The sequence below is a fragment of the Euprymna scolopes genome, chromosome 46 (assembly GCF_053919585.1).
Source record: "Euprymna scolopes isolate OS-2025 chromosome 46, ASM5391958v1, whole genome shotgun sequence".
Taxonomy (NCBI): Eukaryota; Metazoa; Mollusca; class Cephalopoda; order Sepiida; family Sepiolidae; genus Euprymna; species Euprymna scolopes.
Window position 1 is genome coordinate 94,480,469 of NC_136527.1, and position 20,079 is coordinate 94,500,547.

Consider the following 20,079-nt stretch of genomic DNA (forward strand, 5'->3'; position numbering starts at 1 on the left):
TGGACTTAGAAATTTTCAATTGAATACACGTTGACTTGACTTGGTCTATAGGATTCTCATTTACCTATACCAACGTCCCTTCTTGTTTGGACTTAGAAATTTTCAATTGAATACACGTTGACTTGACTTGGTCTATAGGATTCTCATTTACCTATACCAACGTTCCCTCTTGTTTGGACTTAGAAATTTTCAATTGAATACACGTTGACTTGACTTGGTCTATAGGATTCTCATTTACCTATACCAACGTTCCCTCTTGTTTGGACTTAGAAATTTTCAATTGAATACACGTTGACTTGACTTGGTCTATAGGATTCTCATTTACCTATACCAACGTTCCCTCTTGTTTGGACTTAGAAATTTTCAATTGAATACACGTTGACTTGACTTGGTCTATAGGATTCTCATTTACCTAAACCTACGTCCCCTCTTGTTTGGACTTAGAAATTTTCAATTGAATACACGTTGACTTGACTTGGTCTATAGGATTCTCATTTACCTATACCAACGTTCCCTCTTGTTTGGACTTAGAAATTTTCAATTGAATACACGTTGACTTGACTTGGTCTATAGGATTTTCATTTACCTATACCAACGTCCCTTCTTGTTTGGACTTAGAAATTTTCAATTGAATACACGTTGACTTGACTTGGTCTATAGGATTCTCATTTACCTATACCAACGTTCCCTCTTGTTTGGACTTAGAAATTTTCAATTGAATACACGTTGACTTGACTTGGTCTATAGGATTCTCATTTACCTATACCAACGTTCCCTCTTGTTTGGACTTAGAAATTTTCAATTGAATACACGTTGACTTGACTTGGTCTATAGGATTCTCATTTACCTATACCAACGTTCCCTCTTGTTTGGACTTAGAAATTTTCAATTGAATACACGTTGACTTGACTTGGTCTATAGGATTCTCATTTACCTATACCAACGTCCCTTCTTGTTTGGACTTAGAAATTTTCAATTGAATACACGTTGACTTGACTTGGTCAATAGGATTCTCATTTACCTATACCTACGTTCCCTCTTGTTTGGACTTAGAAATTTTCAATTGAATACACGTTGACTTGACTTGGTCTATAGGATTCTCATTTACCTATACCTACGTCCCCTCTTGTTTGGACTTAGAAATTTTCAATTGAATACACGTTGACTTGACTTGGTCTATAGGATTCTCATTTACCTATACCTACGTTCCCTCTTGTTTGGACTTAGAAATTTTCAATTGAATACACGTTGACTTGACTTGGTCTATAGGATTCTCATTTACCTATACCTACGTCCCCTCTTGTTTGGACTTAGAAATTTTCAATTGAATACACGTTGACTTACCTTGGTCTATAGGATTCTCATTTACCTATACCTACGTTCCCTCTTGTTTGGACTTAGAAATTTTCAATTGAATACACGTTGACTTGACTTGGTCTATAGGATTCTCATTTACCTATACCAACGTCCCCTCTTGTTTGGACTTAGAAATTTTCAATTGAATACACGTTGACTTGCCTTGGTCTATAGGATTCTCATTTACCTATACCAACGTCCCCTCTTGTTTGGACTTAGAAATTTTCAATTGAATACACGTTGACTTGCCTTGGTCTATAGGATTCTCATTTACCTATACCAACGTCCCCTCTTGTTTGGACTTAGAAATTTTCAATTGAATACACGTTGACTTGCCTTGGTCTATAGGATTCTCATTTACCTATACCAACGTCCCCTCTTGTTTGGACTTAGACATTTTCAATTGAATACACGTTGACTTGACTTGGTCTATAGGATTCTCATTTACCTATACCTACGTTCCCTCTTGTTTGGACTTAGACATTTTCAATTGAATACACGTTGATATGACTTGGTCTATAGGATTCTCATTTACCTATACCTACGTTCCCTCTTGTTTGGACTTAGAAATTTTCAATTGAATACACGTTGACTTGCCTTGGTCTATAGGATTCTCATTTACCTATACCTACGTCCCCTCTTGTTTGGACTTAGAAATTTTCAATTGAATACACGTTGAGATGACTTGGTCTGTAGGATTCTCATCTACCTATACCTACGTCCCCTCTTGTTTGGACTTAGAAATTTTCAATTGAATACACGTTGACTTGACTTGGTCTATAGGATTCTCACCTACCTATACCAACGTCCCCTCCTGTTTGGACTTAGACATTTTCAATTGAATACACGTTGATATGACTTGGTCTATAGGATTCTCATTTACCTATACCTACATTCCCTCTTGTTTGGACTTAGAAATTTTCAATTGAATACACGTTGAGATGACTTGGTCTATAGGATTCTCATTTACCTATACCTACGTCCCCTCTTGTTTGGACTTAGAAATTTTCAATTGAATACACGTTGACTTGACTTGGTCTATAGGATTCTCATTTACCTATACCTACGTCCCCTCTTGTTTAGACTTAGAAATTTTCAATTGAATGCACGTTGACTTGCCTTGGTCTATAGGATTCTCATTTACCTATACCAACGTCCCCTCTTGTTTGGACTTAGAAATTTTCAATTGAATACACGTTGACTTGACTTGGTCTATAGGATTCTCATTTACCTATACCAACGTCCCCTCTTGTTTGGACTTAGAAATTTTCAATTGAATACACGTTGACTTGACTTGGTCTATAGGATTCTCATTTACCTATACCAACGTCCCCTCTTGTTTGGACTTAGAAATTTTCAATTGAATGCACGTTGACTTGCCTTGGTCTATAGGATTCTCACCTACCTATACCAACGTCCCCTCTTGTTTGGACTTAGAAATTTTCAATTGAATACCCGTTGAGATGACTTGGTCTATAGGATTCTCATTTACCTATACCTACATTCCCTCTTGTTTGGACTTAGAAATTTTCAATTGAATACACGTTGAGATGACTTGGTCTATAGGATTCTCATTTACCTATACCTACGTCCCCTCTTGTTTGGACTTAGAAATTTTCAATTGAATACACGTTGACTTGACTTGGTCTATAGGATTCTCATTTACCTATACCAACGTCCCCTCTTGTTTGGACTTAGAAATTTTCAATTGAATACACGTTGACTTGCATTGGTCTATAGGATTCTCATTTACCTATACCAACGTCCCCTCTTGTTTGGACTTAGAAATTTTCAATTGAATACACGTTGACTTGCCTTGGTCTATAGGATTCTCATTTACCTATACCAACGTCCCCTCTTGTTTGGACTTAGAAATTTTCAATTGAATACACGTTGACTTGACTTGGTCTATAGGATTCTCATTTACCTATACCAACGTCCCCTCTTGTTTGGACTTAGAAATTTTCAATTGAATACACGTTGACTTGCCTTGGTCTATAGGATTCTCATTTACCTATACCTACGTTCCCTCTTGTTTGGACTTAGAAATTTTCAATTGAATGCACGTTGACTTGCCTTGGTCTATAGGATTCTCATTTACCTATACCAACGTCCCCTCTTGTTTGGACTTAGAAATTTTCAATTGAATACACGTTGACTTGCCTTGGTCTATAGGATTCTCATTTACCTATACCAACGTCCCCTCTTGTTTGGACTTAGAAATTTTCAATTGAATGCACGTTGACTTGCCTTGGTCTATAGGATTCTCATTTACCTATACCAACGTCCCCTCTTGTTTGGACTTAGAAATTTTCAATTGAATACACGTTGACTTGACTTGGTCTATAGGATTCTCATTTACCTATACCAACATCCCCTCTTGTTTGGACTTAGAAATTTTCAATTGAATACACGTTGACTTGACTTGGTCTATAGGATTCTCATTTACCTAAACCTACGTCCCCTCTTGTTTGGACTTAGAAATTTTCAATTGAATACACGTTGACTTGACTTGGTCTATAGGATTCTCATTTACCTAAACCTACGTCCCCTCTTGTTTGGACTTAGAAATTTTCAATTGAATACACGTTGAGATGACTTGGTCTGTAGGATTCTCATCTACCTATACCAACGTCCCCTCTTGTTTGGACTTAGAAATTTTCAATTGAATACACGTTGACTTGACTTGGTCTATAGGATTCTCATCTACCTATACCTACGTCCCCTCTTGTTTGGACTTAGAAATTTCAATTGAATACACGCTGGTATTATTTTAAATTAAGGCCCGTCTCACGTCCATATATAAGAAAATAATTTTTTTGTAGATTTAGGTGTGCTAAAACCGAATCTTAAAACCGTTTCCGTCGCAAAAAAATGATTTTCATGATATGAAGAAATTAGTTTTTCGAAAAGTAGTTGATCAGTTTCCATGTAAATTTAACTTAAAATGAGCACCCACTTTCTGGCCACCTTATAGATTTCCCCCACTCTATATCTGTGCCTAAATCAAAACGCAGATTCCATGAACAAAGCTTCTTTCTTAGAACTGCACGCCTGTGGAACTCTGTTCCGTCTGCCTGCTTCCCTCCGGACTACAACTTGGATGTCTTCAAGTCCAATGTTAACAAATTCCTAATGAACCGCCCCCTTAAGTAAACATTTCAGCAAATCTCCTCACTAACGTAATGTACTTGCAATAACCCTTATCCCTGAGTGGCTTCCGGGCCTTTATAAGTGGTGATCACTGTGTAAAAAAAAAAAAAAAAAAAAAAAAAAAGGTCGGTGTTTGGTCCGTCCTCTCTGCTTCTGTTGTCGTAAATCAAAGGATTCTTCAGCACTGATCAGGAGTACTGGTTAGATATTATGAAACAATGGCATAAACATTTCATAGATCAATTCTTCAGAAGTAGATGAATCTGTCATTGATGGCCACAAAAAGATCATGGAATTGGATGATTTGTCGACAAGAAAAGAAAAAGATCTTATATTGACCAGATCAACCCAGGCAAAGCACCTGGTTTGCAGAAGGAGAGAACATAAAATCAGCTCGTATTATTTAGATTCATCTTGAGTGTGATTTTCACGTTTCAGTCGATGTAACCTCCGACCTTCTTTAGGTGTATCTTGTCAAACTCGGGAATGTTTCTGGCGAACTCAGGAATTTGGACATAATTTCAAGTGGAACCCTTTATTTACTTCATAGGGGTAGCATGTTCTTGTTCCATCAGCCATGACTGGATAGTAACTCGCTATTAGGACCTCTATCCAGTCAAGAAAAAAAGTGTCCTCCAGATCTAAAATGCACAAATGCTCAACAATTATCGAAAAATAAAAACTATCTAGAAGATTCAGCAAACATGACAGCTGAAAGCCGACTCCAAATTTGCGACCCACATAAAACCATGCTGGGTGTATTAATGTCTCATGATGACGTGTTGCACTTGAAAATTTGGAGAGAAAGTGGTCTGGTATTGGCAGGTAAATGTCTTTATAGTGCCTGCCTGCTTCTTCGGGACTGATCACCGTATTCGAGCGCGACGGAGTGTAAACATAGTTCCTTTGCTTTTATGCATGCGTGTGGTCACATTCACAACGTCGTGTTCCTACGCGTTTTTAATAAGGCAGAGATGTTTCAAAGTGGTGATCGCTGGAAATGTTCCTGCCTGTTAAAAAAATTTAAAAAACAAAGATTGTGATTTTTTTTTTTTACCCCTGCAATGGCATTAGCCAGTAACGTCTTTCCGCAGCCTGGAGGTCCATGGAGTAAAAGACCTCGTGGAGGAGTGACACCCAGCTGACGATGGATCTCTGGATGTTTCATGTGGACCAGAATTTTGCATATATCCTAGAAAGATGAAAATAACAAAAAAAAAAAAAAAATATCTTATTATATTTAGTTGTACAGGTCCGATGTTACCTGGGAACAAGTTGTGTTACAAATAAAACGTTTAAAAGAGAAAAGGGCATCCACCACTAGATTACGAAGTCTGTTTTAAACTCTGTCAAGGCATAATAAGGTCTTTCTAGCATCTCCTGCCTCCTCCCTTGAGGCTTGCATTTACTAATATCCGCGGGCTTAGAACTAACTTAGATGATGTTGAGTCATTTCTCCTTGTAAACACCCCGGATATCTTAGCATTAAGTGAAACTAACCTTCACTCCTCCATTCCCTCTAACCACTTTAACATGCCTAGTTATCTCCCACTCTACCGTAAGGATTCGGACAGACATATGCATGGACTTGGAGTCTATATTCGTAACACCCTCCCCCTGACTAGAGAAATAAAACTAGAATCAGAGGACCAGGCCTTTATGTGCTTCAGACTAAATATGCAACACAATATTAGCTACTTGTATTTTCTCTACCGCTCTCCCTCAAACCAAGACTGTACCCTAATAAACAAAGTCTCAGACAGCATAGATATAGCACTCTCCCTCGATACTAGCGCACAAATACATGTATTTGGTGACTTCAATGTCCACCACAGTAACTGGCTAGGATTCTCTAATCACACAGATGTAGCTGGTAGCGCAACACATAGCTTCTCTTTATCCCATTCCCTATCTCAGTTGGTTACATTTCCAACACGTTTCCCAGGCCAGCACGATCAACATGCCTCACTTCTAGATCTCTTTCTGACAACGGTTCCCAATGACTGTATAACAAATGCCCACAGCCCACTCAGAAATGCTGATCACGCTGTGATAATGGTAAAAATCAGCCTAAATTCTCGCCCTAAAACTGAAGACCCACTACTCAAAACAACGAGGTATTACAAAAAGGCTGATTGGGAAGCCATCAGGGAGCTCATCAGAGATGCCCCATGGCAAAATATCTTTACTCTTCCAGCGAAACAGTGTGCAAATGAGACCACTGAATGGTTCAAAACTGCTATTGAAACACATGTTCCCGCACGGAAATTCTATAGCAAGCCCCACTCTCCCCAATGGTTTACTTCTGCTTGTGCAGCTGCCATATGTCAAAGGCAGCATGCGTTCCGCAGATTCAACTGACATAAGTCCAGCTCAAACAAACAGAAGTTTATAGAAGCTAGAAATAATTGTAAGAGAATGATAGAGACAGCTAAGACAGATTACTCTGAAACCACCAGAAAGCGCATCGTTAAGCGTAGTTAATAATGGGCAGTCAACTATTCCCCCATTAACAAACAATCATGAGGTTGCTTGCACGGCAACTGACAAGGCTAATCTGCTTGCCAGTCGGTTTGCCTCAAACTCCACACTGAACTCGGTACACCACTCACTCCCTGATTTTCCTCTGCGAACAGACGCCACACTAGACGATTTGAAAATCACCCCTTCTCAGGTACATGCTATTATAAAAAACCTAGACACCTCAAAAGCATGTGGACCAGATCTCATCCCGGCTGTGCTATTAAAAAAATGCTCTGCCGTGGTTGCTCCAGTTCTCTCCAAACTTTACAATAAATGCCTTAACGAATCTTGTTTTCCCGACTGCTGGAAAACTGCCTCTGTAGTACCAGTCTTCAAGAATTCTGGTGAAAGAACTGACCCACTAAATTATCGCCCCATTAGCCTCCTCCCGCTTTTCGCCAAAATATTTGAGTCCTTAGTTAATCAAGCCCTAGTCCAGCACCTAACAGCTGCTAAACTCCTGACTGACAAACAATATGGATTCAGGCAAGCCCGTTCAACAGCAGATATCTTAACTGTAGTTTCTGAACGTATATACCGTTCATTGGATAAAACAGGGGAGGGTAGAGCGGTAGCCCTCGATATATCTAAGGCTTTTGACAGGGTATGGCACGATGGTCTCCTAAGGAAAATTAGATCATATGGAATCACTGGAAGAATTCATAAAGTAATTAAATCCTTAAGTAATAGAAAAATCAAAGTTGTCCTCGACGGTCGTACATCCAAACAATATGACATAAATGCGGGAGTACCTCAGGAGTCTATCCTTGGACCTCTATTATTCCTGATATTCATAAATGACCTCCCTGATAAAATTGTTTTGGAGATGGGTATATTTGCCGATGACACCACTCTCTATAACAAATGAACACATATCCAAGGAAATGGCAGAAACACTAGAGGATGACCTCCAATCCGTAGTGGAATGGGGACAAAAATGGTCGGTCACATTCAATGCTGCTAAGACTAAGCTTGTTTCCTTCAATAACTACAAGAAACCTTCTCTACCACCAATAGCAATGGCCAAGAACACATTGCCTGAAAGTACTTCTTTTAAACTCCTCGGCCTAACGTTTACAGGGAATATGAACTGGAATAGATACATTGAGAGCATTGCCAAGGCTGCTGCAAGGAAGGTTGGCTCCCTCTACCGTGCTAGAAAACTACTTATGCCTGACAGTATCCTATACCTCTATAAGGCAACCATTCGCCCATGTATGGAGTACTGTTGTCACATCTGGGCTGGTGCATCTGCTGCTTGTCTCTCGCTCCTGGACAGGGTTCAAAAGAGAGTCGCCAACCTGATAGGTCCTAAACTGTCATCTAGGCTTCAGCCTCTGTCCCATCGACAAACTGTGGCATCCCTCTGCCTGTTCTACAAATACTTTAATGGTGAATGCTCTGACGAACTGCAAACACTTGTACCTCCCCGACGTAACTACCCCCGACAAACCCGACAAGCTACTAGGTCTCATCCCTTTACAGTAGAGATCCCTAGGTGCAAGAAAGCCTTTTACTCCAATAGTTTCTTCCCCAGAACTGCTGGTCTTTGGAACTCCCTTCCGGGATTCTGCTTTTCCAACTGCAATGATATGCAGAAGTTCAAGTGTAATGTTAACAAACATCTTTCTACTCTTCTCCCTTCATAATGACCCAGCTAATTAAGTCCCTAATAGTAGCCCCCTGCTTCAAAGTGGCACTGTGCCTTGTTTGGAGTGAAAATTGAATAAAAAAAAAAAAAAAAAAAAAAAAAAAAAGATGTTGCAATAATACTCCATCGTTGGCCGTACCTGGCTTTTATATAGGTAGAGAATTGCATCAGGAGTGAGATATCTACTAGAGCGGTAGAAGGATCCTACCATTTTTCCAGTGGCCTTGGCAATGGATTTGATGCATGTGTTCCATTTCAGATCAGGAGTAAAGGTCAAGCCTAGAAGTTTGTTAAAACATGGAGCCTCCCCAAGACGAGAGCCATTCATTTCAATTGATGCCAGATAGGGATCAGAGTGTTGATGATGTAAAGATAGAAGTTTGGTTTTAGATGTATTAAAAGTAACCAGCCACCGCTTTCCCCATTGTACCATTTGCTCAAGATCAAAGGAGAAAAAGTCAGATATATATATAAGCAGCTAGAAAGATGGAAATAAGTAAAATAATTACGTACCAATAAACACTGTTCATTACCTCCAACATCAGCAAAAGTTGTACTTGAAATCTGAAATCCAAACTCTAAAAAAAGACAAAAATAACATAAATTAAAACTCAATAATAAAGTAGAGATATTTCCGATAGTGTTCAATACTAAAATTCTTATTAGTAGAGCAAATATTTTATCATGTAATTTACACAAGCCAAATCTATATATCTATAAAAGTGAACGTGTCTGTGTACATTTCCCTACGCAATAACTCTGTCAATTTTTAGTCTACAGACTCGAAATTTGATATACAGGGTACTGAGATTTGGGAAAATCTATGTGATTGGTTTTGGGCCAGAAATTAAGCTGTTAAGGGGGTCAAAGTTCAACAATTTGACTGTTGACAACCCTACCAAACTCCTTCGACAATTTGGGGTCTACACACTTGAAATTTTAGATATAGGCTTGTATCTGGAGTTGGGTGCTTTCTGGAGCGATAAAATGATCCAATCATTTGTTCAACGACCTTAGCAATAGACTGGATATAAGTGTACCGTTTTAAGATGCAAATTGAAAGTTACTCTAAAGAGTTTTATTAAGAGTTAATCTTAAAACCTACCTTTGCTTTGTGTATTTTTATCTGGTTGTTCTTGCCGTGAACGTTCTGACAATCTCGGTCTTTTTGATGATGGAATATCTGCATCCTAAAAAAATAAATAAGCAGTATTAGTGGCTTTGTTTTTAATTGGAATTCACCACTTGTCTCTAACCTGAAGGATAAGAATTAACAAGCTGAGCATGTGGGGTCCCCCTTTCACAAGTGAAAAATTTACTTTTACCATGACTAATGTTTGTGTAAAATTTTTAAAAAATCCAAGTTGTGATCATTAAGTGCAAACGGATCAATTAAGAAAGATGGATAAATTAAGACCTGGCCAGAGATAGGTTATTTTCAAAGTTAATTTCTAAAAGTCGTCCGATACATACCAGCAACAACTGTCACTGATGCTGTTGTTAAGAAACTTGAATCTGAATGTAGTGTTAAACAGATAGATTCCCAGAGTTTGACAAAAAGATTCCCAGAGTTTGACAGAAAGATTCCCAAAGTTCGATAGAAAGATTCCCAGGGTTCGACAAAAAGATTACAGAATCCGACAAGACATACGTGAAGGTTAGAGATTATATAAACCATAACATTCAAGATGAGAACAGCAGTCCAAAGAATCCAAATAATATAAAAAACAAATCCTCATCTCAAAAATTCAGAAACAGAAGCAAAATCCTCAAATATTTTCAATACTTATCAATCATAATAATTTGCATGAAAGCGACACGTGCAAAATTACGATTAGTGAGATATCGACGGTAGGGGGATGAGGTCAAAGGAACTCAACAATCATGACATGAATGTATACGAAACTATAAGATCAAAGTAATAGAAATCCGAACATTATACCAACCTTGGACGCCTTCACGGCAGAGACAACGTCTGATGTCGCATTCTTTCTCCTCTCATTCGGTTGAGTTGGGGTTACATCATGAGCTGAGAACCTTTTGGAATCGTAAGCTTTCAGTCGATTTCCATCCACCATTTTGTTTTTGGTCAAATTTACATCATCTGCCAAATAAGAACGATTAGTATTGGATTTTTTGTTGTTAGAAGCCATATGTATGGGAGAGTGGTTCATTATGTAAGGAGTGGAAGAGGCGACTGGTGTGGACAAAGGGGTGAGAGACGGTTTGTGATGAGGGCTGGGTGGATGGGATGGTGTCTTCGAGGAACTAGACATGCCAGTGAGAGCAGAAGGGACCGACAGGGTCGGAGATGGGGCCGGAGACGAAACCCGCTTGCAAGGCGTGGAGGTTGGTAATGTCGGTTTTGAAACGTTTGTTTCATTTGGTACTTCCATGACGTTGCTGGATTTTTCCGTCTTTTTGTTATTCTGGTAGATGGAGGTCATGAAGTTGTTCATTGCGTTTGTGTCCTGCGGAAAATACGAAAACGTTAGGAATAGCAAATGAGAAATAAAAAAAAAATTTTAAATTAAAAATAAAAACTCAGGAAAAAATTATTATAGTAAATAATTTATATATATATATATATATATATATTCACAGACATACATATACGTATATATATAGAGAGTAGAACTCCAGAATAAAGCATTAATAAATGGTAAGATGGTGAACATCTTAAAATTTGGAATATAGACTTTTGTCATTTATTTGTTATATGCTCTGTAATTACATTGAGCTTCATAAATTAAAGGATTGGTATATATAAAAGGAGAAATTTCCATATATATATATAATATAATATAAACCTGAACGTCTGTGTTGTGTCTGGTCACGAATAGGCTCCTATATGGTTGACTATTATAGAAAACTGATCACATATAATGATGTATCGAGACACAGGAATGGGTATGTTTGATCTGGCATAATGATGATTCATTAAAATTGTGGGGTCTGCATACGCGCCTGGTCCACAAAGTATGGAAATAAAAAATTTAAAAAGTAAAAAAAAAACGTTTACAAGTGTTTTTGATATAGATGTACATAATAATACTTTGATAAGTATGTTTTAACTTAAATAGGGATGGTATAATAAAATTGTAGGGTCTGCGTTCGCGCCTCGCCTCCATAGAATGGAAATAGGCACAAACTTTAATAAAGACTTTTCATATCTATCTGCGTAAGTATACTTTGATAATTATGTTTCAGTTTGAAGAAATATGGTATAATAAAATTATGGGGTGTTCGTTTGCGCTTGACCTCCATAGAATGGAAATATGTCACAAAGTTTAACAAGGTTTTTTAATATAGATCCACAGAATATTGTGATAAGTGTTTCAGTGTGAACAGGTATGGTATAACAAATTATGGGGTTTATCTATTTTATGTTTACTTTCATCATATTTTGCTTTGGTTTTGATACCCCCAAATTCGAAGCTATCTCATTACAACCCTTCCTTTTGATAACCTATCATACTTTCATAAATCAGAGTCCATTTTCTGTAGGCTGTTTTTGAACCCAGTCAACGACGGGTACTTTTGCTAGTAATATATATATGTGAAAATATGTTTCTTCAATTATACAATGCTGGCTACATGTATGTATGTATGTCTGTGTGTGTGTGTATATATATATATATATATATATATTAAATTGTAATTCAATGAATTTCAAAAAACTCTCATTGAAATGAAATGAAGTGGTTGAGTTTCATATCAAAGAATTTTTATTATTCTAAGCAAGACAAAGAATGTTTTAGAAAGTTTATCTCCTTAACCTATAGGGTTTCGATGTCTACCATCTCATCAGAGGAGTGAAAATATTAGCAAATAGTTATAAAGGTATGCACCCTATTTGCTAAAGTCAGTGAGACATGGAAAGTCAAAGTGAAAATAATATATTTATCAGAAGTTATATATATATATATATATATATATATGTATATATATATAGTAGAACCCCAGAATATGGCATTAATCTGTTCGCGGGTTGGAATCGTAAGGTGAAATCGCCGTATGGTGGAGGCTAAAAAAAAGTACATATCAAAAATTACAACACAAAATACAGTACAATATATAATACACATGTATATAATCAAATAACATTATAAATAACACTGTAAGGCGGGGCAAATACCGTAACTAGGGGCTTGAAAAACATTGTATTCCACATCGTAAACTAAAAAACAACGTATCCTAGGGCCACCGTATCCCGAGGTTCTACTGCATAGACATACACGTAGTCAATAAAGAAATGTTAACGCAAAAAGAAATGTCGATGTTAAAATGTGAATACCTTGTACATGACGTAATCAGCGTTGTCAGAGGAAAAGCTTTTCTCCGTTGTGTCGCTTTCGGCATCGATGCAATCCTCACTGTATCTGGAGAAGGAAGACGGAAAACCAAACATCAGATCAGAATTTCAAGTTCACACATAACTGGATAGATATTTAGATAACGTTTTTTTTCCCCTGATCGTATTGCAGTAACAAAGTGTCGTTATTTGATTGGACAAGCTAGCTAGTTAGTTATGATAGTCCATCCATCTGGGGTCCTGGATATGACCTAAAACTATATCTGATGGTGAGGCCGCCACCTTGCGGGCCTTGGGGAGTGTGGAACCACCCTTTAATTGCCATTGCTCCCAGGTCCACTCTGACCCTGTTAGGGTCCTAACTATGAGTTAAATAGAATCCGACTTAAAAAACAAATATACTCCATTAAATAATCGTTCCTCAAAATAACTAGATTCGGCATTAAATAACCTGAAAAACGTTGATATGCCGTAAAACAAAAACAACCAACCATCCATGTGGATGACGATGTCTCCATTTTTTTTTAAAAATTGACTCTATGTCTCCGTTGATGACTGTGAAGCCCGATGCGTCGTCTACACTGCTTTACACAGATAGAGCACGGGAAGACAGGATTTGAGTTTGGATGATGAGTGGTCGCCGCTCGTTGGTGTCTCAGTCTGCGACGTTCCATAGCTGCTCGCTCAAAAATTTAATGAAAACGTAAACGAATCTCTTAGTAAACGAGAGTTGCCTCCCTCTGCAAAATGACAAATTGCAAGTCCAATGTAAACAAATTGCAAACAGCGCTTTGTTATTTACATACCGTACTTCGGAGTAATTGCACCAAATCCAGGGGTAATTGCACCGACTAAAAAAAAAAGTGCTCTTTATATGCATGCTTGCCAAAAGAGTACTTTTAACTAGTTGGCGCCACTAATCCCGATGTATAAACACTTTTGCAGTTTTAACAAAAGAGCTACAATAATATCAGGGCGTCTCCATTCACGCTGAACATCTACAGAATGCCAACATCAATATATTAGATATGAAGCAGTCCCCTGTGGAATTTCTACAGGTCCCGCTAGTGTTAAAGAGTTATTTTATTAAAATAATCAATAATCAGTAATAATCAATCAATAACCAGTAATACTTACCGGAAACCACTCTTCTTACTAGCAATGTGCTTCTTTTCCAACTGACTCGTAAAATCATCCGCCTCTTCCGAAGATGGTTCATCCTTACAAATGATTTCGTAGGCTACGCAATAGAATTCAAAACAAATTTAAAAAAGTAGATAATTCTATATTCATAAAGTTAGGTAAGTGGTAGATAAATAGAAAAGCTAAAAAATGTTGACACACACACACACACACACACACATATAACAGTGAACTGCACGCAAGAGCATGCAGACACACCCACGCCCGTATATGGAAGAACGGTGATAAACACACAGACCCGTAAAAGTACTCGTAACAAGAAAACGATTAGTAAAGTAAACGATTAAATAATAAACAGGACAGCAAAAGTTTCATGGGCACGAGCTGCTAAAAACAGCCTATCCTGCCTTGACAGAGTACAAAATAGGCTCCGTGGCCTACTGGGTGATGCCCTTTTCTCTTTCTTGCGAGCCTGTCTTTGTGTTATCGTTACTACCATGGCAGGTGCTTGTCTGAGCTCCAATCTTTGGTCCCCCTCCCTCACCCGTCTAGCTGAAACCACTGTCAAAAATTTGCCCCACTCTTTATCTGTGCCAAAATCAAAACGTAGATTCCATAAACAAGGCTTCTTTCTTAGAAGTGCACACCTGTGGAACTCTGTTCCGGTTGCCTGTTTCCCACCTGACTACAACCTGGATGTCTACAAGTCCAATGTTAACAAATTCCTGATGAACTGCCCCCTTAAGTAAGACACTTTATCAGATCTCCAACACTAACGTACTGTACATGCAATAACCCTTATCTCTGAGTGGCTTCCGGGCCTTGATAAGTGGTGACCACCTTGTAAAAAAAAAAAAAAAAAAAAAAGAAAAAGTTGACTTATGCAATTCTTGAGAGTATGTGTTTCGTAACACAAAATCAATCACTTAATTATTATATCAATCAGTGAATCTATTTTGCCCTTAACTCATCAGAAGAAATAGCAACAATTCATCCATGAAAAAAAATCCGAAAATTGGAAAAGAAGCTGTAAATACCTTATAACATGTTTACATTATGTCCTTTTGGAATTACACTGAGCTTCTTAAATAAGGATTAGTATATATTATAAGGAAATAAAGTATATTCTCACAAAAATACACGTGTGTACAGATCACGTTGACACATCGGTTCTTGCCAGATCACCGGAAGGTTAGGTGCTTTAGGTACCGCGCTGAATCGTAGAAATTTCTAGGTTGATATCAATTTTTTTTTTTTGGCTCAATTAACACCCTTACACACACCTCGACTTTCTTTTTCGCCTTCGCGTCACGGGTTCAAGCCTGCCTACCTACCACCACTTTTTATTTTTTTTTTTTGCTCAACACACACCTCAAATTACAAAAAGTGCGTGCAATTCGTATCCTGATGAAAATAAAAAAAATTTAATGATTTACAAAAAATGCAATTCGTATCCTGATAGAAAAAGAAAATGGAAATGTACCACTAACCTCTTTCGACACTTTTCAAGAATGCAGTCCTTTTTTTCCTGTTATAATCTCTGAAAAAAATTAAATGTATAAATAAAAATAAATTAGGTACTTTGCATTTTACGATTTCGCTTGGCCACAAATATTAGAATCAAAACAATAAACGTCGGAAAAATCATAACGACAAATTACCTGTCATCTGGCTGATTTTCGTCTATGGTAGCGAGACAATGACCGTGGCTGATTTAGCGGAAACTAAGGTTTTAACAACGACTAGCGGGTGATCTGTGCGAATAGCAAAGATTGACTTTGAATAGAAAAGTTTGAAAGACGCATGAGGGTCAATGAGGCTGATCGGCAGAAGCTGGAAATCTTTAACAAGAATATCTCTGTCGCATCTTGCTGACCATGTTCCACCTTACCTCGGCTAGGGATGTTTATCCTGTGCCCCCAGAATTAACAGAGATCATACCATTCCTGTAATGATCTGGTTTCTGTTGATTGGAACCTTGAGGAGGCTTAAAGCTACTCAAATTCCAGTGAAGACCAATAGCCGCTGCCAACGAGAAATCGATGGTAAGCAGCTGTTGGGATAATGCAAATTTATTTGCAAATCTTATCAAAAGAGATGGAGAGTGCTGACATGTTGTCACTCAGCTTTCAGGGAACAGCGCAGGCTGTTTTCAAGGAGAAACTATGTGAAGGCTCCTTGTGAGCCAATAATAACGACAACAACACAGGTTCACAATTTTCAATTTCAGATATACGGCCATGATTAAATGGACCCCTTCTATCTTACCTATTTTTACTGACACATGACGTCAGGCTTCGATGAAAATAGAGTACGTCTTTGTTCGGCCGTCTTCCCAGTAGTTACCTACTCCAGAGTGCCTCCCTGCCCCTCCTTTTTGAGAGAGGGTCTGAATTGCCTCCATATTAAACTGATTTATGCTGGGCCCCCAAAACCAACAGAGATTAGACCATTCCTGTAATGATACGGTTCCGGATACGATTTTGCAGTAGAAGTTTAGTTCTGTGCAGTTCTAAGAGGTCCACCCTTCCAAGCTTTGCCTTCTCTCTTTGAGAAACGGCTGGTTTATTGCTAATCACCGAGGCGCTCTTACCGGAGAATCCCGACAGGGCTGTCCAGACTCTTTTTGCAGATCAGAGTGCCCCTCTTCGGGATCACTGACTTCTCAATCCCATTTTCCGACCCTGGTGTCTAAGTTTTTGCAATTGGAGAGGACTAAACGCATTCTTTGCCAACATCTCAATCTTAAATTTCTGTCATGTTAAAGCGACGTCTTCAATGATTAGGCATGCAGCTCGTCACCTAAAAGGAGGCGCTAAAGGAGTTCATGAACAATTTTACATAAGGGAGATAATCAACCAAGCAAAAATAAGCATTTTTTTTTTTTTGCAAGAGATAATTTGAGACGCCAAACCAATCAATGGTACAATGAAACAATTCCAATCAAAAAAAACATCTTGTTCCCACAAGAGTATAGTCCCGGAAATTGCGGAGGTAGTTTTCAAAAAGGAAAAACACTAAGTAAAGATTCAAGGTCTTGGAACACATTCCACATGACCATACCAGCGTAACAGATTCACCCCCACCCCTCCTTTGTTTTTGTTTTTTTTTTTAACTTGGGAGTCATCATTTATGGCCATCTTCAAGTCTAATGCAAACAAGTTCTTGATGAGCCGTTCCACTTAAGTTAACAAATTTAACAAATCTCCACTACTGACGATTACTATGATTCTGATAATGTGCACTCTTTAACCCTTATCCTCGAGTGGCCTCTGGACCTTGATAAGTGGTGACTCCTATGTAAAAAAATAAAAAAAAGGATGAATCTAATACGCTGGTATGGTAAAAAAATTTAAAAAAATTCAAGTTTGATTTTCGCTTACCCATATGACGACTGCAGATCTCTGGCCATCGTGCCAACACTAAAACTTTTGCTTCTTCCATGACTAGACAAATACTGTCGAAACAAAAGAAACAGAAATCATTATCATATTCAGGGCTTTACATTTACTAGTGGTGGCCATAAAGTGAGTGATCATTATACGTTAAATTATTATAGAAAAGTGATCCCTCACTTTCTTTAAACTAACATTTCTTCATATCTTGGAAACTACTCGTTTGCTGGAATTTTAAACGTTATTTTCATTTTCAACATCCTCAAAAACTTATAAATGTCTTAATTTTCCAAGTTTTTTTTTCTATAGTGTGAAAAGTCGATTGTCTGCCCCTTGCTGATCTTATATTCCAAACATTCCCAATAGGTGTCGCTAGCAGTGTATCATTCAAAAACAAGATGGAGTGAAGTTTTTCTTCGATAAAATGTTGCATAATATTTGATTTTCTTAAATTAAAAAAATACTTGATCGATTTACGTGATTTTTGGAATATGACATCTTCATGCAGTGACAAGTACGTACATTATAAAGATTTTTTTTCAGATTTTTATAGTAAAAAAGATTACTTGTGGATCATTTATAGACTTGCACCGAAAAACGCAATTTTACCCAATTTTTTTTTAATTGCTTAGAACTATAAATAACTTTCTACTCATTGATTTTTCGTCATTTTTGGATTATTACTATTTTCGCCGAAAATTTTTCGCCATGACAATTAAGTACGTAATATTGTTTTTGGTAAATATCCAGATACGCTACAACAGAACACCGCGCTCGTAACGTAAACGGAAGCTACAAAATAGTGGAAAGTAGTTCGTGGGTTCAGGGGTTAATACCATGCAAACGGTAAATTTGCCCCAAGTTTGACTATCAGATTCGTTGTCAGCGACCTCAATTACCTATATAAAAACAAATTAGAGTGGTCTGTGTTCTGTTGTAGCGTATCTGTATATTTACCTCGTTTTTGCTTAAAACAATTACATAAAAAAAACTTGATCTGTCGACTCTTAATAAGCATTATCAGCCTTATGTTCAATAACAATTTAGTAGTAAAATCATAAATTTGGATTTTCTTAGTTTAAAAAAACTAATGGATCGGTTTAAGTGATTTTTGGAATATGACATCTTCGTTCTGTATAGACTTTCGGTGCTTCTACAGAATTGGCACGAGATTTTGTAGTCGATAAAGTGAGTTTTCAGATTTAAAAAAAAAAACAATGGTCTCAACTGATTTTCTTGTCAATTCTAATAAGTTACAATGGTACCACCTTCCAAATTATACAGTCGAAATTACCTGAATATTACTGAATTATTAAAAAAAAAACTTTAATCGTGTTAGCAGGAGAAAAATTGCTGCTATCTTGTTTAAACAAAACGGAAAATTACCTCCCTTTTGAACTCTCCTGTGTCTTACGATCGTTTTCATCAAAGTCTATTGTTTATTTTCTTTAATAAATAATTTTCTACCTTATCGATTTTCGTAATTTTTGGATATAATCATCTTAAAAATACGAGGAATACGTAGATACGATTCTTTTCATGTGAAATTCAGGATTATGGGTACTAGTGCACTTATTGATCCGTGCTGAAATATTAACGTTATTATTTAAAAAGCCATTCTTAACATGGGGAGGGGAGGGTATTTTGTACCTATTGTATAATTTAACCTTACAATTGAATAAAAAAAAACATATCATAAAACTTTTATTAAAATTGGAAATACGATTTTAAAAAATAGCGCTGATCAATCAGCAAGTGCACTAGTACCGGATTATGATTTTCGAAATTCCGTCCCAATAGTGTTTCCCGATTTTTCCGTGTTTTTTTTTTTTTTTTTTTTTTTAAGTAAGTGTCATTGTGAATATACAAAAAAAAAAACAAAATAAAAGCATCGCGGTTTTATTTTGTTTTTAAGAGCCACTATGCTAGAAAAGAACGAACTCTCATTTATAAATGAATTCATACACAAAAGAAAACATCCTTATTGATAATGTCGAAACATGTGCAAGAGAACACGTGTTCGCATTTTTAGTTGGTGATCGCGAGAAACGATTAGAAATTTAAAAAAATAAAAATGTTTTCTTTTAAAAAAAAAATGGCGTTGTTTACCTGCCGAATCCGTGGAATAAGTTTGGCATCTGCTAAATAAAAAGAATCTTTGCTGGAACCGGATTTCTTTTTTGAACTCATCCTAAATTTGGAAAAGATCGTATAAATTTAGAAAAATAAATAAAATCAAATAGGTTGTTTTAGCAAAATTATCTCCCTTTGACGGTGTTAGCCGAGATTATGTCCCTTATTAAAAATTGTCTTCATCCTATGTGTATTTGTGATTTAAAAAAAAACAAGAGGCAACAATGCCACACTGCCAACACTCTACATTCTACAATCAAGAACATCTCAACTGCAAAATACGACGCACAGCTGATACAACTCTTCACTCCTTCTGTCTGTATGAGATCTTACAGGCTGCCGAAAGAACAGGTTTATCACGAATTAATATTTGTTTTTTAATTCGTTAACTAACTTACACACAACTCAAG

The 20,079-nt window shown here is 37.2% G+C and overlaps 1 protein-coding gene across 1 annotated transcript; it reads right to left on the reverse strand.

The window, feature by feature from the left end:
* Positions 1-5,028: 5,028 nt before the first annotated feature.
* LOC145271005 (nuclear valosin-containing protein-like) lies at positions 5,029-19,826 on the reverse strand. The gene is made up of 9 exons (XM_080126568.1): positions 19,646-19,826; positions 17,525-17,598; positions 15,632-15,681; positions 14,136-14,238; positions 12,981-13,065; positions 10,630-11,154; positions 9,789-9,873; positions 9,197-9,261; positions 5,029-5,701 (listed from the first exon to the last, which is right to left on the reverse strand). Exons 1-9 carry the CDS (start codon positions 19,724-19,726, stop codon positions 5,489-5,491), a joined length of 1,281 nt encoding a protein of 426 aa, XP_079982694.1. The 5' UTR covers positions 19,727-19,826; the 3' UTR covers positions 5,029-5,488.
* Positions 19,827-20,079: the final 253 nt, after the last annotated feature.

Bases quoted from the DNA above. Each gene is read 5' to 3' on its own strand.
- LOC145271005 (XM_080126568.1), bottom strand. From the start codon at position 19,726: ATGAGTTCAAAAAAGAAATCCGGTTCCAGCAAAGATTCTTTTTATTTA. The intron at 14,239-15,631 runs GTTAGTGGTACA...TCTATTGCGTAG, and splicing joins CTTGAAAAGTGTCGAAAGAG to CCTACGAAATCATTTGTAAG. The intron at 13,066-14,135 runs GTAAGTATTACT...TTCCTTCTCCAG, and splicing joins AGTAAGAAGAGTGGTTTCCG to ATACAGTGAGGATTGCATCG.